The sequence below is a fragment of the Megascapheus bottae genome, chromosome 19 (assembly GCF_031878675.1).
Source record: "Megascapheus bottae isolate mThoBot1 chromosome 19, mThoBot2.hap1, whole genome shotgun sequence".
NCBI classification, from domain to species: domain Eukaryota; kingdom Metazoa; phylum Chordata; class Mammalia; order Rodentia; family Geomyidae; genus Megascapheus; species Megascapheus bottae.
Window position 1 is genome coordinate 45,013,364 of NC_143527.1, and position 16,927 is coordinate 45,030,290.

A 16,927-nucleotide genomic window follows, 5' to 3' on the forward strand; every position below is an offset into this window, starting at 1 on the left:
AAAACCTAGATACATAAGGCCATATAGGATGAGGCTGGATGAAAGGACCTCCAGGATATAAAAACAAGAGCCATATAATGTGTGATTGTTGTTCTTAATGTACTGTTATTTCTCATCTCTTTTGTTGTCCCTTGGTTATCTCATATTGTTACAGTATCTTACCTTGTTATCTGTTATATTGTATATATGTTTATTTACTTGAAATAGGGTAAGGAAGGGGGTAAAACAAGATGAGGGAGGGGTTTGGGGGAGGGAAATAGGGACAAAAACATGAGAAGGGGTAGCAATGTTTGTTAAGTAATGCACCTTCTATCTGGCGAATATAATGTAACCCTTCTATTAATTACAATAAAATATATTGAAAACTAAAACACATTTAAACAACAACAACAACAACAACAAAAAGCCGGAAGTGGTGTTGTGGCTCAATCAGTAGAGCTCTAGCCTTGAGAAAGCCCAAGGACAGTGCTTAACCCTTGAGTTCAAGTCCAGATCTAGAAGAAAAAAAAATTCTTGGGAAGTGAGATACTCATGAGAATTCTGTTAAGTTACTTTTAAGGACAGTCCCTTCCTTGGCCTATAACTTAGCTGTATTTATAAGAAGCCTTCTTCTCTGCAATGGGACACTGACACTCAGACACAATCACATCTTAACCCAGCCATAGCAACAGTTTGGGCTTGTTTTTGTAATTCGGAAGAGGAAAAAACCACTGTACCCACACACTTCAATTTTCCATGTGGCACTGTTTTGCAGAAATCCACCATTAAGGAACATTGACGTGGCCATGAAACAGCCCAGTAGGAAGAGGAAGCTTAGCATGGATTCCAAAGAGCATGTGGCCCAGGACGGACGCTTGGTAAGATCAGCTCGCCGTCTCTCCTACTAGGGTAACTACTGCAGTTCATGGAGCCTGTAACAGGTCGTGGGAACATGCCTAACGCCAGAGCTCAAGTTTCTGGCTGTGTTTGAGTTTTGCATATCCTGTCAAAGAATGTAAGTGACATATGTAGGTCTGGTCCATTTGAAAAGGTAGTCTTCTATTTTATGTTTTCTGAGCTGAGACCCGAACTCAGGGCCTTGGCACTTGACAGACAAGTGCTTTTCCACTGAGATAAATCCCCATCCCTCTTGTATTTATTATTTTTAGTATTCAACTGATATAGATACTCTTGAGGTATCATATAATGTTAAAATGCATGTGTGCGTTATTTCATGTTTAAATATGTTAAACATAGCTCCACATTTTTTGTTTTTGCCAATTGTGAGGCTTGAACTCAGGGCTTGAGCACTGTCCTTGGACTTTCTCAAGGCTAGTGCTCTACCACTTGAGCCACAACACCACGTTCAGCTTTTTTCTATGTATATAATACCAAGGAATCAAACCCTGGTCTTTGTGCATGTTAGGCAAGCACTCTACCACTAGGTCAAGACCCTGGCCCCCATCTTCACATTTTCCACTTTTTCTGTGAGTTTTTTTTTTCTTTTTGGTAGTGGATCTTGAACTCTGGTCCTGTGCGCTGTCTCTGAGCTCTTCAGCTCAAGGTTACCGCCCTATGCCTTAAGCCACAGCACCACACTTCTTTCACTATCTTTTTCTTTGTGCCTGTACTGGGGTTTGAACTCAGAGCCTCATGTTCTTGCTTGGCTTTTCTGCTCAAGGCTAGCATTCTACCATTTGAGCCACAGTTCCACTGCCAGCTTTTTCTGCTTATTGGAGATGAGTGTCTCACAGCCTCACAGACTTTCTACCATGACTGGATTTGAATCTTGATCCTCAGATCTCAGCCTCCTGAACATATGGAGTAGAGGTGTGAGCCATTAGGTCATTTTTTCATTTATTTATGGTGAAAAGTTTTCAATTCCCTTTTTTCTAGCTTTCTGAAATGTACAGGCTTTATTGTTATCTGTGGTACTCATATTGTACAGTAATTCCCTAGATTTTCTTCCTCCTGGCTGTCTGAATAGAACCTGATGATCTGCCCTTTCTAGTCTCTCCCCACCCTCCCTAGCCTCTAGAAACCACCATTCCACTCCACTTCTTGTCAACCCTTGTAGATTCTAGGTATGAGTAAGATCCATGCGAATGCCTAGCTTATTTCACTTCACATAATAAAAGGTAATCTTCATTTCAAAGGTGAAAGGAGACCCTGTTCATGAATCAAGGAAAGAATGGAGAATTGTGAACTGTGGGGTTTGTATTAAGACAACAGAACCAACAAGATGTCCATCCTTGTCTTTCTGTATATCTAGAGAACTATTCCAAAGAGTTAACTTCCACAATCTTGGGAGCCAACAAGTGTGAAATCTGTAGGGCAGGCCAAAGGTCTAGGGAAAAGCTAATGTTGCAGTCCCAGTACAGTGTGGAGGAGATTTTCTTTTTTCTTGGGACTTCAGTGTTTTATTTGACTAATTGAATGAGCCCCACCCACATATCAGATTTTTTTTCCCAGTTCCGGGGCCTGAACTCAGGGCCTGGGCATTGTCCTGGAGCTTTCTCAAGGCTAGTGCTCTACCACTTGAGCCACAGCACCACTTCTGCCTTTTTCTATGTATGTGGAAGTGAGGAATCAAACACAGAGTTTCGATTCCTACCACTAGACCACACTCTCAGCCCCATATCAGAATTTTGAATTGCACCTAAAATACCTTCACAGCTATGTATAGTTACCTAGAGCACCTAGAACATTTAGTTTTCTTGCCTGAGAGGTTGTTTCTTTGTGACTATGAATTCCTGGAAACTTACAGGTTGCCGAGTGGTCAGGATACGCCTGTGGTGGCAGCTTTTGCGATGGTGGACTATTTCAGCATTTCTAGTTTTGATCTTCTTTTAGGCTATCATCATTTGTTAGTGTGTGGATTTTGGCTATTTGTGTGGTTTTGTGGCGCTGTAGTTACACAGTATACTTGATGCCGTAATGTATCATAAAGCATACTATGGCTCACACCAGGTATGCGGTTGTTTAATGAGCCAGGTTCGATCTCTTTCCTTGACCTCAACCTCTCTGGAAAGTAGGGTGATTCACACAGGGCCAGTTTCCTGGGGCAGGTTGGTGACATTTTTTCATAGTCCCAAGAGAGACAGTGTACTCTACCCACCCCTGCAGAGAGCTTGCTTGCTGTTTGGACTCCTTTCTGGAAGAGTTGCCACCTCTCTGAGGACACATGAATATGCCATTGTCACCATCTTCTGGACACACAGGACATGTGAACCAAGTAGTTCTGTGTCCTCAGCCATTGCTGGGTAGTGGTTCTCCAGGAATTGGCAAAGATTATTTGTACGAGCATCCTCTGGGACTTCATTAGAAGTACAAATTTCTTGGCCCTAACGTCTAATTACTGAATCAGAGACTTTGAGGGAGGCACAGGAATTTAAAATAGAAACTTTAGGAATGTTTTAACAACCTACATGGTTCTGATCCTGCAAATGTTTGCGAAGCTATCCTAGAGAAATAGCCAAGTGGACAAGGCTCACTGAGGATACTTTAAAATTAATCATTCTTAGCCACTGCACTTTTTCTTGAATTTTTAAAAAATGTTAACATTTGAGACCACGTCCCTCAATCTAAACATGTTTTCCATCAACATCATTTTCTTTAAAGCTGCTGGAATCATTATCACCTCACCTCAGGATTTAGTTGTCTTGCTTTGCCTTGACAAATTTCCAGTTTTTTTTTCTAAAAAACAAACTCCATTTCCGACTTAATCCTGATGGCGTGATTGCCATTCTCACCCCACTTTGAGACTTTGTGTTTGATTGTTTCACATGGACATACGTGCAGCTTTGGCATAGACCATGCATAGCTGGATACCTGGAAATAACTGTTCAGTGACATCCATGATGCGTGTTTGCATTTCCTTGGAAATGGATCTCTTGGAGTAAAAGTACGAAAATGAGTTTTCAGAGGGCTGCATTATTGGTTTAAGTTTGAGGTACATGAAACATATTGTTATATTTATAATTAAAATTAGCATACAAGTAACAAAATTAGAGCCTACAAATAACATAGTGTTAATTTTAACAGATAGTCACATTGGATAATTAAAAATGCTTAGATTGAGAATTACTTCCACCTTGACCTGTCACCTTTCCAGTGATATACCCATCTTCATGAATGGAATGCAATGGTAAAATACAGTTAGTTAGTTAGTCCACATCTGGAACTGTATTAAAGAGAATACCATGTTTGGATTTTGCTAGCTTTCCTTGAAATGTTGATGAATCCTTTTAATTTCTGCATTAACCTCCTGATTTTATAAGTAGCATCTCTATTCAAACAAGTAAAATCCCACTGGGTGATTATGCACAAAAAGCATGTAATAAATGTTCCTAACCATCTGCTTTGGAGACAGTAATTTTATATGTTGGATACTCAGTAATGTCTAGATGCTAATATTTGTCAGTGACTATCTTTGTGGGTTAATATTTCTATATATTTCCATATATGCTTTAAAATTATTTGTAATTTAACATATACAATCATGTAATTAAAGTGTGAAATTGTAGCGATATATTAGAAGAGGAAGTTAATTCCTCACCATATTCTGAACGCCGTGCTCCCCTCCCCCTGCACTTTTCTTTTTGTGCTAGCCCTGGGCTTGACGTGAGGACCTAAGCGCTGTTTCTGAGCTTTTATGCTCTATCACTTGTTCCATAGCTCCACCTTTGACTTCTTGCTGGATAATTAGAGATAAAACTCGCACAGACTTTCCTGCTTGAGCTGGCTGCAAACCATGGTCCTCAGAGCTCAGCCGCCAGTTCAGTTAGAATTATGGTAGTGAATTGCTTATCAGCTACTTATCCTCTCTTACATACTTCAATGCCCAATGTTTTCCTAAAGATGTGACCATTGCTGTATATTTATAGAGAAAAAAGAAAGGTTAAACTTCATACCCTTCATGCATACACACACAGGCATCACACACACACACACACACACACACACACATATACCTATTGCAAATGAGCTCATCGTCTACCAACAGGTAGATTGTTTTATTGTAATTATTATGCCTATCTTTGAGATGCTGGTTTCATTCTTTCCAATGGTACTAATTTTATGGATATACTATACTTCATTTAAATAGTGCCCTCATGTAAACATTTAAGTTGTATTTGTATTTTTGTGTTTACTGTCTTTTATCTAGTATTCCTACTCATAGATTTAAAAAAGCTAGGAATGTTTTTACAAATGATTCATAGAACTGTCAGATTAAAGAGTAGCACTTTTTTTAAGGTTTTGATTGCCTTTCAACACAATCCATTCCCTGTGTCTCTCCTCTCTCTCACAGTAGCTGTCTCTGGGTCTTTTTTCCTTGGGGTTTGTTACCTACCTCATATCTTTGCCTACCTGATTCTTGTGTAGGGTGATGTATTTTTGGCACTGGTGTTCGTAGTGCTGATGCTGTTAGAGAGAGGAGTTTTGAGTATTTCTCCTCTTTCGATACTTCTTGGCATATTCTGTCTTTCCAGCACAAAGACCAGTGTCATTTAGGGTGACTCTGCCACCCTTAGCAGTGACTATCATAGTCTTAAGTATGTGGCTTGGGGAAACTAAATGTTTTTTAAATGATTTTATAGATGGGTGCTGTAGATGTGGGTGTTCTGAGCACAAGCCCTTCAATTTATAGCTGTACAAGTACAAATTGCCCACAGAAAGATGCATGTGTGACAAGTCAAAAAGAACATGTTGGGGCTGGGAACATAGCCTAGTGGTAGAGTGCTTGCCTAGCATGCACAAAGCCTTTGGTTTGATTCCTTGGTACTACATACACAGGAAAAAGCTAGAAGTGATGCTGTGGCTCAAGTGGCAGAGCTCTAGCCTTGAGCAAAAAGTGTTCAAGGACAGTGCCCAGACCCTGAGTTCAAGGTCCAGAACTGGCCAAAAAAAAAAAAACATTTTATTGACTGTGTAAGAATAGAACATATGACTTCCAATTGAGTATATACAATATCTGGCGATGAATAAATGTTAGTTTTCTTTCTTCCTCTTTCTGTAAGCCTATTCAGATTAGAAGATCTATATAAATAATGAGAAGTGAACTTTGGGAGATGGAAATATGAGACATTTCTCATTCTCTCAAGGAACTCAGAGCCTCCCTGAATGCAAGAGAACTCACGTAGAGTAGAGCGGTATAGCTAAGTACTTATTCAGCAGGTTGGCACTATGAAATCTCAGTGTCTTATATTTGACCTTGAGAGAAGAAGATAGTCTAAGATACCCCTTCAGAGCATTTTCTTTCTGTGTTGTTTGATTTTATCCTGTTAGCTGCACCCTGAAAGGATATAGCTTATTAGATATATGAACATCTAGGTGTGTCCTAGTCTTGAAGCAAACAAAATGGAGAGGTCAGATTCAGCATCATCTGGGCCAAGGAAACAGCATGTGCAAAGATGTGAACTTGGAAGCGACCATGATTTTTGTGATGGATGGAACAGGGTTAACGACTCCTCTCATTACAGCAGATGTTACTGCTGGTGGTGTTGTAGTGTGAACATGGGATGGGATGCGATGGGGGTTCGTTAGAAAGTCTAGATTTAGTTTTAGCTTTGACCTACAATAGGTCCTTTCAGCAATCTGGGCTCATAGTCTTAGAGGAGAGGATCTTTAAGACCCTTTCCACTTTAGTAAATCTAGAATTTGGTGTTGGATGAGAATATCTCATGACTAAGCTAGGTCTGCAGGTTGTGATGGCAGAAAATGGAAGATGTAATGGACACAGTGACCGCTAGCATGGCTTGATTCAGAATTCAGTTTTGATGGCAGAATTTGGTAAAAATCCCTTGCATCGATATAGAGAGCATGTTTACTGTAGGATTATTACAGTTTCTTATTATTCTTTCCTACTTCTTTTTCATCTCAGTAATTCACCTAACATGATGTCATTTTGTGAGTAGTGATATTCAGAAGGCTGTTGTAGATTTGTCACCCCCCATCCATTTTTAAAATATGCTTTAATGAGTACTAGAGCGATTTCAGTCAGAGATGTATCTGTTTTCTTCAATTATTTGAACAGTGGAGTTATTTTCTGTTACTCCCTGACTATATTCAGATTTCAGTAGTGCAATAGAAAAAGCCCACAAATTCCTACATTTTTATCTAGAAGATGAATTTCACTTCTTATCAGTTTATGTTATATACTGGCTCGGGGGAAAAAAGAGAATTTGAAAAGTAAACTTGAATAAGCAGGTGAAATTCAAATAGAGACTTGTTTCTGTGATTGTTACACAGAGCTCCAGCATTTCCTTGAGCCTTTAAAGTCTCACACTGGCCCTCAGGGCAGTGTCTGGCTCTTCTGAAGTAAGAACAGTAAGGGTCTCAGAGGTTCTCCTGGGCTGCAGAAACTCCCACTAGTTGGAAATCCTTACATCTGCTTTGATTGGAATTCACACAAAGAGACATAGACTGATTATTTCAAGAGGAGGCTTGCATTACCCTCTCAGCTCATGGTGTGTCTAGCACCATCAGGAAATAAAAAGCAGCAGGTCCAGCCTTTTTGTTTTCCCTCTGCCCAACCCTACCTTCTGAAATGATGCATGTTTCCACTGGTGAGTGGAAATATACCAGAACAATGATTTATTTTATGTTCCTTCAACCACTTTTTCTTTGAAACATCATTACTTTTTTTTCTGTTTCTAAATCTTTATTTTCAGGTTTTGGAGCTAAAAAAAGTTTGAGACCTGAGAAATCACAGTAATGGTTTTATTTTTCTCAAGTCTTATTGATTTCCTTAAGCTTTCTGTTTGGGAGGATAAGGTAAAGGGCTCATTTTTCTTTTTGTCTTTTAAAAATTCATTCTTTATTCATTAGTAGCCATGTAGATTGATTATCTTTATGAAATAATTAATTAGCCTAGACAGAGCAAAGAATGTTAAAGCTGCCAGGAACTTTGGAGAACATTTAGTTAAATCCTTGTATTTTAACAGATGAGAACAATCAGACCCAAAGAATAAAAATCATTTGTTCAAACTTAAATAGCTCTTTATAAGCAAGATGTGATCTGACCTTATGTCACCTAGCCCTAAGTTCTGCATTTTTCCAATTCTGTCAGTGGAATTAAATAGTTATCTATTTTACAGAGTTTTCTTTTTAGAAATGATATCATTAGATCATGAGATATGCAGACTTATTCTGATACTAAAATGATAACCTTTTGTGTATGTACATTGTACATTTTGTGTTCAATACATTTAAGGACATACAGACACAGGGAGCTAGGATAATTTACATCCAAACTGAAAGGTAATGTTATTTTTGTGGGGGATATTTTTTCTTTCCAGGCATTTCAATATCTAATAAAGTGTGAGTAAAAATCTGAATGCACCAGCTGAATGACAGAGAACATACCATATATTTGTTTTTAGTTTTGAATGAGACAGTGATTATAAAAAGAGCTCCAGGCCAGGAATTTGACCTAGTGGTAGAGTGCTTGCCTAACATTCACGAAGACCTAGGTTCAATTCCTTGGTACCACATACATAGAAAAAAGCCAGAAGTGGTGCTGTGGCTCAAATGGTGGAGCTCTAGCCTTAAGGAAGTCTAAGGACAGTGCTCAGGCTCTGAGCTTAAGCCCAGGACTGGGGGGAAAAAAAGAGTTCCAGTGCCTGTTTTGTCAGCATAATCAACCTGCATGTCATTTCTTGTTACTCCTTTAGTTTTCACTTGGAAGAGAGTAGTGTGATTTTTTTTGAATTATGTAATTTTCCTGTGTGTTGATTGAATTAAGAGAACTACAGCATGTACAAAGAGCTACCATAGAAAATTACCTCTGTTTGGGAAGTCAGTCTCACATGATATCGTAAATGTTGATAGTGTTCGATTGTCATTTCTTCGCTCCCACTCCTTGTTTGGAGAAAGGCACAAACTCTGCCACATACTGTGTTGTCCAGATATTTCTGGAGATGGTTTTGGAGCTGCAGGAGCTTATTGGAAGTCTCAGGTCCTGGATCATATCTCCTGAATCAAGATCTGCAGGTTAGCAAGACCCCCAGATGATTCGCATGCTTATTGAACAGGAGAAGCATCGGAGCACAGAAACTTTCATCATGGGGTCCTTTGTTAAGTGCATAGAAGTATGCATTGTGACTTTGGATGTGGAATCTGCCAGGCAGAAACGTATTGTCCTTGAACTTTGCTTTGATGCCTTCATTCAGAAAACATTTGTTGAGCTGCTATCAGGTTGTGTTTTGAGGATGAAAAGTTGGCCAAGACACTGCTTTTGGACAGAAGGCTGGTAATGAATAAAACCAGTGATGAATGAATAAAACAAATAACGATACTACAATGTAGCTGGCCCAACAGTAGAGTTGTATAGTTTACTTGCTTTGAAGGTGCCCCAACTTAGCCTGAGTAGAGGAAGAGGAGGAAGGAGTATCACTTTTCTACTGTTGCATAATAAATCACCACACACCTAAGCTGCAGAAAACATTTATTACTATTGCTTGCCTGCCAGACTGCAGGGTGGAATCAGCAGTGGCTGGCTAAGTTCCTGGGAGAAGCTGAACATTTTCCTTTGCCTTTAGTTGTGGCACATTTGGTTCCTTGTGGCTGGAAGACTGCCACCTCTGCTTTCTGACTGAATGTCAAGTAGCAGCCATTCTCAGTTCTTAGGAACTACCAGAATTCCCTGAAAAGCCCTCCTAGCATGGCAGACCTCATCTGTCAGGCCAACAGGAGAACCCACTGGCTCCATTAGCTGAGATAGAGATAAGTAGCTGTCCTGTCCTCTCTGCAGGAAAATCCAAGACACAGCATGGTTCTACCCACCGAGCCACAGGACTCATTGAGTGTTCTCAGTCACAGGGAGGTTGAGGTGTGCTGCAGGTAGCTGTGTCTCCATCCAGAGGTTTGAAGCTAGGGAAAGGATATGTTTTACTATCTATCTATCTATCTATCTATCTATCTATCTATCTATCTATCAATCACATATGTGATCATTGATGTGATGATTGAGTTTAGAAGCTTGCCCTCCACTCAGATGATGCTGTGTGGTGGAACTTTGGATCTTCACATGGAAACACGGTGGAGAGAGACATAGACCTTTCCTGATTGTGTTGGTGAGAATGAGGCTGGCCTGCTTATTGTGCAGTGGGTAGAGTGAGAGGTGTTAGAGACCTAAGGGAGGCAGCAGGGAGGTTAGACATGAAGTGGCACACCTGGGAAAGTCAAGGGGAGCTCAAAGTGGGCAAGGGAGAGTGTGAGGGTGCAGTCACAGCCAGGGACTGACATCCCTTCACCTGCCACCATTCGCTCAGCACAGGGAGCCCCTGACAAGTCCAGAAGTGAATGGACAGACCCTTCATATTGTCTATGTATGTGTTTTTTAACCTCGTAAGAGTTCACCACAATTCCTGCCATGTGGTAATTGCACCACAGATGTTTAAAATGGCTCATTAACTCAGAATGTTAAGATCCATGTTAACTCTTTCCTCAGAATGCTTCTTTCATGAAAGATTGTGTTTGTTTGATAGTCATTTCTTCCATTGATAAACACAAATAAGCAGGGGAATTTAAGTTTATTAAGTCCTTGGGTGCCATCTTCTCAGTTGAAATTTGGGTAGGTACCTATAATAGCTGTCACTAATTGAGAGTCACCAGCTGACTTTAGCCACATCTTTAAATCCTTTAGACAGTCCTATAAAGAAGTTACAATTTTCTCCAGGTCATACATTATGAAAGTCAGACTCATGGAGATGAAATAAACTATATATCTAGCATCAAAACCATCTAGACCTTTAAACTTTAAGCCAGTTGACAGAAACAAAACTGTCTTATCATGTGCAAAATACTGTGTAGTCATGTGCAAAATGATCATCTTAATCTAAATGAATATCTTAATCCAAGTCTACAGTAAGTAGAACCATGTGGTTCTGGCACATGAGTAGACAGACAGACAGACAGACAAACAGACAGACTAAAGTACAAAGCAGAAAGTACAAAGCTAGAAACACAGATGCACATGGGAGTTTAGTATACTATTCACAGATCTTAGCTCCCTGGCAGTGCTGATTTGTGAAATCAATCTTTCCATGAGCTTGCACCTGTGCCCGTCATTACTACAGCATTACACAACAGGAAAATAAAAGAGAATTATAGCCTTCACTTCCATAAATAAGGAGCTAGCTAAGCAAAGCTTGACTTAGCCATGTGTTATAGTGCTTTGTACCTATACAAAAAAATAAACACTCAACCAGGTACTGGTGGCTCACACCTATAATCCTTGCTACTTAGGAGGCAGAGAGCTGAGGATCGAAGTTTGAAGCTTAGCCTAGGCAGGGAAAGTCCATGAGACTCCAATAATCTACTCAGAAAAAAACTGGAAGTTATACTGTGGCTTAGGTGGTAGAGCACTAGCCTTGAGCACAAAGAGGCCTAGCCACAGTGCCCAGATCCTGATTTCAATCCCCAGGACCAGCAAAAAAAAAAAAAAAAGCAGTGGAAACACTCATGTACATCTATGTGGTCAGAGAAAGAACTCTGAAGTATTTGTTAAGAAAAAAGGCAAGTAGAAAGCAATACTCTGATGGGCTATGTTATGTACAAAGATAAGAACTTAACATATAGCCATGTTTCTAATGCTGGGGATTGAGTTTAGGATGTTGCTCTTAGCTTCTTTGCTCAAAGCTGGTGTTGAGACACAGCTCAATTTCAGGCTTTTATTGTGGTAAATTGGAGGTAAGAATTGCATGGATTTTTCTACTTGAGGTGACTTGGAACTGAAATCCTCCAATTTCAGTGTCTTGAGTAATAGTTTTATATGGTTGAGCCACTGATGCTCAGAGTGTATTTTTTCATATAATTTTTATTGTAATTAATAGAAGGGTTACATTATATTCGCCAGATAGAAGGTGCATTAATTCACATACATTGATACCCTTTCTCATGTCTTGGTCCCCATTTCAGAGTATAATAAAAATTTTGGAAGGATATACCATGGACTAATTGCAGTGATTCCTGGGTAGGAATGTTATGTTAGACCAGATGGGAGAGGGCAAGTGGAAATGTTTTCAATGTAAATATATATTTCAAATGTTTATAAGTATGTACACATAGAAAATATGATGAACCATTGCATTTACTTCTGTCTATTCTAAATTATACAAACTGAGACAATGCAAATTAGTTATATAATAAATTATGTTCACAGAAAAATACTGAACCAAAACTCATCAAGAGATGTGTCACCTTCAATAATAGGTCACTGTCTAAAGCAATTGACAGCTGGAGATATCCTCTCCAAACAGATTTGTTTTCCTACTCTACTTTGCTAGCCCGCCTTCCTTTAATGAGCCTAAATTTTGGAGATAGTAGCAGAGAAAGGAAATGACCTTGGCTGATGATATGGGAGGTTCAGTCCATACATGATCACTTGTGGTTTTGGGAGACTATGGTGAGGTAATGTGGAACAAAGCAACTCATTTTTTCTTTTCATGGAAAAAAGGAGAGGAGGGAGGAGGAGAAAAGAATAAGGAGCTATGATTCTAATATCCTCCTTTTGCCATATATTTTTAATTATAATTAATAGAATGCAATATCCCTTTTAAGGACATGTCCTATCTTCAGTAACCTCACTTCTTTCCACAAAACACCGCCCAGGTTGGTGAGTAAGCTTTCAGCCTATGTCTTAAGGGAACATTCACTGCAGAAACCATAATTCCCACAATACATAAACTTTAACCATGTATGTATAAGTGTGAATTATTTGTTTGTTTAAAAATTAGGGTTGAGTATCTGACTTTGTTACCTGGCATATTGTACATACATTTATTTGTTTACTTGAAATAGGAAAGGGAAGGGGGGAAACAAGATGATTGGGATGGGGTTGGAGGAGGGAAATGGGGACAAAAACATGAGAAGGGGTATCGTTGTGTGAGAAGTAATGTACCTACTATCTGGCAAACATAAAGTAATCCCTCTATATATTACCTTGACAATCGAAAATTAAATTAAATTTAAAAAAATTAGGGTTTAGCTCTCTACAAATTGCATTTTGTACTTCGAAGTCATAAAAAAACACAAAACAAACGCCATAAAAATGAAATTAGTAGTGGTTTTAACAGATCAAACTTAGTAGGCTTTCATTAAAGTATTAACAGGGAGCATGGTTTTTGAGTGCCTAGTTTAAAGCTTGGTGATTCTATTACTTGCAGTTGGCTTTTCAGGTGAGAATCTAGTGTCTTTCCTAGCTGGGTGTTTGCTAAGGCCAAAGGTTTCCTGGCAGGGAAACCTTTAGAGATCTGACCAGATTTTCCCTGAATAAACTGGAAAAGTCAGTCTATCTTGTTACAGCTTGAAAAGATATATCACACACATAGTTATGAATAAAGTGAAGAAGTGAATATTGGCTGGATTTACTAAATCATGAAACTCATCAGCCACTAATTATGCAAAGGTTTCTGTGTAAATCATTTGCCAAAATTTTCATCTTCTCTGATGACAGTTTGTTCTCAGAAACTAATCAAAAGTACTGTATATCTATATCTCCAAAAGTGAGTTAACAGCCCACTGGAACATCTTATTTGGAAGATTTTAAAATGAGAAATTTTATTTTCTGCTTTTTTTTTTGCAATTTATCCTTATGCATTTTAGGAGAAGGTATAAATATGTCTTTGTTCACAGTGTTACAGAAATAAGATACATATCTAGATATGTTTCTCAAATGCTCCTTTCTTCTGTCTCTTTCAAAAATGAGAGAGGAGGGTCAGGATCATAGCCTAGTGGTAGAGTGCTCGCCTAGCATGCATGAAGCCCTGGGTTCAATTCCTCAGTACCACATACACAGAAAAAGCCAGAAGTGGTACTGTGGCTCAAGTGGTAGAGTGCTATCCTTGAGGAAAAGCCCAAGGACAGTGCGTAGGCCCTGAGTTCAAGACCCAGGACTGGCAAAATAAAAATGAGAGAGGAGTAAGAGGTAAAAGGAGAAAAGAGGCACGAAGAAATAAAGATAAAGCAAAGAAAGAGCAGGCAGGCAGTGTTCTCAGTGTTTGCCCAATGGGTGATTCACCTCACTTGAGGAGACGCTGTCTCTGTGCCTGGTGTGTTGCTTGACCACAGGGAAGGATTTTGACATTTTGTTGTTGCGGGCACTTATCTGTGAGTCACATTCATAGAAACTGCTGTTGAAGTCTTTCTCTTCTCCGTTATCCAACAAACAGCAGACTTACATGTGGCCATAGAGACTCCTGCCATATGTTCTCCTTACCAGGGAACCCAGAAAAAGTCTGTTGATGGTGTACTGTCCCCTTGATTAAGGAGAATCTTCATGGCTTTGTTTTGTTTTGTTTTGTTTTTTTTACTCATAGCGGCTGTAGTTTTCCAGGTTTCTGTTCCTCAGAAATGCAATCTAAACTACATTTTCCATGTTGCAGGAGCAAGCCGAAGAAGAGAAGAAGCCCAGGGAAGGCTTGGCCCTCTCAAGTCACGGTAATTATTACCATCTGTGCAGTTCTTGCTCTCAGTGAGCAAGTCACATTGCTTTAGCTGTTTTAGGTCCATTAGTCGAAATCTATAACATTTTCTGTTTATCCATGGCAGTAGAGTCTCTTTTGTGGACGTTATCAATGTCACCTAAGACCTTCAAATACATACATAAAGAAGAGTCTGAAGCTCTTAATAAATCTGATGCACTTGACATTTTTTTTTCCTGGTTCCTAGAGCTTGAACTCAGGGCCAGGCCAGTGTCCCCGAATTTTAGTGTTCAAGGTTAGTGCTACACCACTTGAGCTTTTCAGCTCTAATTTCAGCTTTTTAGTGGGTAATTGGAGATAAAAGTCTCATGGACTTCAGTGCCCAGGCTGACTTTGAACCTCGATACTTAGATCTTAGCTTGCTTGGTAGCCAAGATTGCAGGCATGAGCCACTGGTGCCCAGCTGCTTGACTTTTTAAAAAGCCTCAAGTGAACAACTTCTGGCTTGTAAAACAAGAAAAAAATACTGTTTAGTTTATTTCTAATTCTTTACTTTTGCTTTTCCAGCGTGGTCCAATTTCCTATTATTTTTTTGTGGGTTATGGGGCTTGAACTCAGCCTGGGCGCTATTCCTGAGCTCAAGGCTACCGCCCTACCCTTGAGCCAAGCCCCACTTCCCATTTTCTAGGGGTTAAATGGTGATAGGAGCCTCAAGTCCTTTTGTGCCCGGGCTGGTTTTGAACCTTGATCCTTAGATCTCAGCCTCTTGAGTAGTTAGGATTACCTGCGTGAGCCATCTTGCCGGGCCTAATGGTTATATTTATGCTCTTCTATAAGGTCATGTTCTAGAGGTGCTTGTATATCTGCTCTACAATGACTATTTCTGTCATGCTTATTCATGCAGTAGGTTTTAGGTAACATACTTGGGGTATTCAATCAATTCTCTGTAAGTTAAAACTAACAAATAGGGTTATTAGTCCATGAGAACATAGATTTCACATATCGGGCTATTGTTGGTATACAACCTGGAAACAGGAACTTTTGAGTAAAATATACTTGAATCTCTGACATTCCCAGTGGAAGGAGGCATGTAGATCAGATACTGTTCCTCCTGGATACTTTCTTTCGATATTTGTTGAGTAAGCTCTTTCTTTCATTTGTTTTCAAATAGTGAAAAGAACTAAACCATCTTTCTAAAAATAATGCACCTTCTATATGGCAAATACCATGTAACCCTTTTATTAATTACAATAAAAAATATAAAAAAATTGATAAGAAATGAGATCGCTAAAGACTACTTTATGCTGTTTTAATGTTGGGATATAATACTGAATATTTGTGACCTTGCACTATAACTTTTTTATTGACGAGATAATGTATAGAGGAGTTACTTTATGTTTCTCAGGTAGTAAGTGCGTTATTTCTCATACATTGATACCCATTCTCATGGGTTTTTTTTGTAAGTTTTGAAATATTTTTTTTTACTCTAACCAACCATCTGAATGCTGCTTTGAATTTCCTCTCTTGCTGCTGACCCAGACCTATCATGTTCTTTGCTGAAGAAGCATAATCAGATGCAGGAGTTCAATAATTATATAACTTGATGCATAGCCCCATTGAAATACACTTCATTTAGGTAACACTGCAATTTTCAAAATAAATTTGGACCATACCTGGCCCTAGCTGCAGCCAGTTTCTCTAAACTATTTTTTCCTTCATAGGGAGATAGTGATTTATGATGTTGTTTATCTCCCAGAGCTATACTTTCACTAATTATTTTCACACTAATATACTTTTTAGGGTGACGTGTGTGTGCTTGTGAATGCATGACACTAATGGAGATTGAACTCAGGACCTTACCCTCTTGCTTAGCTTCTGTTCACTCAAGGCAGGCACAGTTGAGCTGCATCTCTACTTCAGGCTTTTTGGTAATTAATTGGAGATAAGAATCTCTCACATTTGTCTGTCTGGGTTGGCTGCAAATTTTGATCCTCAGATTTTAGCTTCCTGTGAAGCTAGGATTATAGGCATGAGTCACCGGAGAGTAGCTATTTTATTCTTCTTTCCTGTAGTTGAAGAAAAAGAAAAGCAGACTTAGATAAACAATTTAAAACTGGTTCTGCTGGGCACTGGTGGCTCATGCCTGTATTCCTAGCTTAGACATTGAATGTCTAATCTATGCCACGACCACTGAAGCCTGTGCTACAGATGAGGAATATTTGATATACATAAGGTAAAATTAACTCATTGGCTATTGGAGATTTGAACAAATCTCCAACATGTTTTAAAGGTGTGACTTTGTTACATGGACATTCTCCCTGCTTTATAGCTGTCCAAACAAGAGGGAGGAAAGAGCTGGAATCTTGCTTAGACATTGGGATGGGGAAAAAGGACTGCTAATAATGAAAGACAAATGGTGTCATACCATCTCCTGGGCCCTGGGGACTGGCTCAACTAGAATATCCTTGGATCATATCCTGAGATTGATTGTTTTGAGGCTTTCTTTTGGGGGTAATTCTTTG

The 16,927-nt window shown here is 39.2% G+C and overlaps 1 protein-coding gene across 2 annotated transcripts in view; it reads left to right on the plus strand.

Annotated features, from left to right (window-relative positions):
* L3mbtl4 (L3MBTL histone methyl-lysine binding protein 4) overlaps positions 1-16,927 on the plus strand; it is a 343,139-nt gene that overhangs the window by 67,020 nt on the left and 259,192 nt on the right. For both annotated transcript variants that reach the window (XM_090353483.1, XM_090353484.1), the window contains exons 3-4: positions 755-857; positions 14,367-14,421. In XM_090353483.1, coding sequence (XP_090209609.1) covers positions 786-857; positions 14,367-14,421 — 127 coding nt within the window. In that variant the 5' untranslated portion in view covers positions 755-785. The remainder of the gene's footprint in view (positions 1-754; positions 858-14,366; positions 14,422-16,927) is intronic.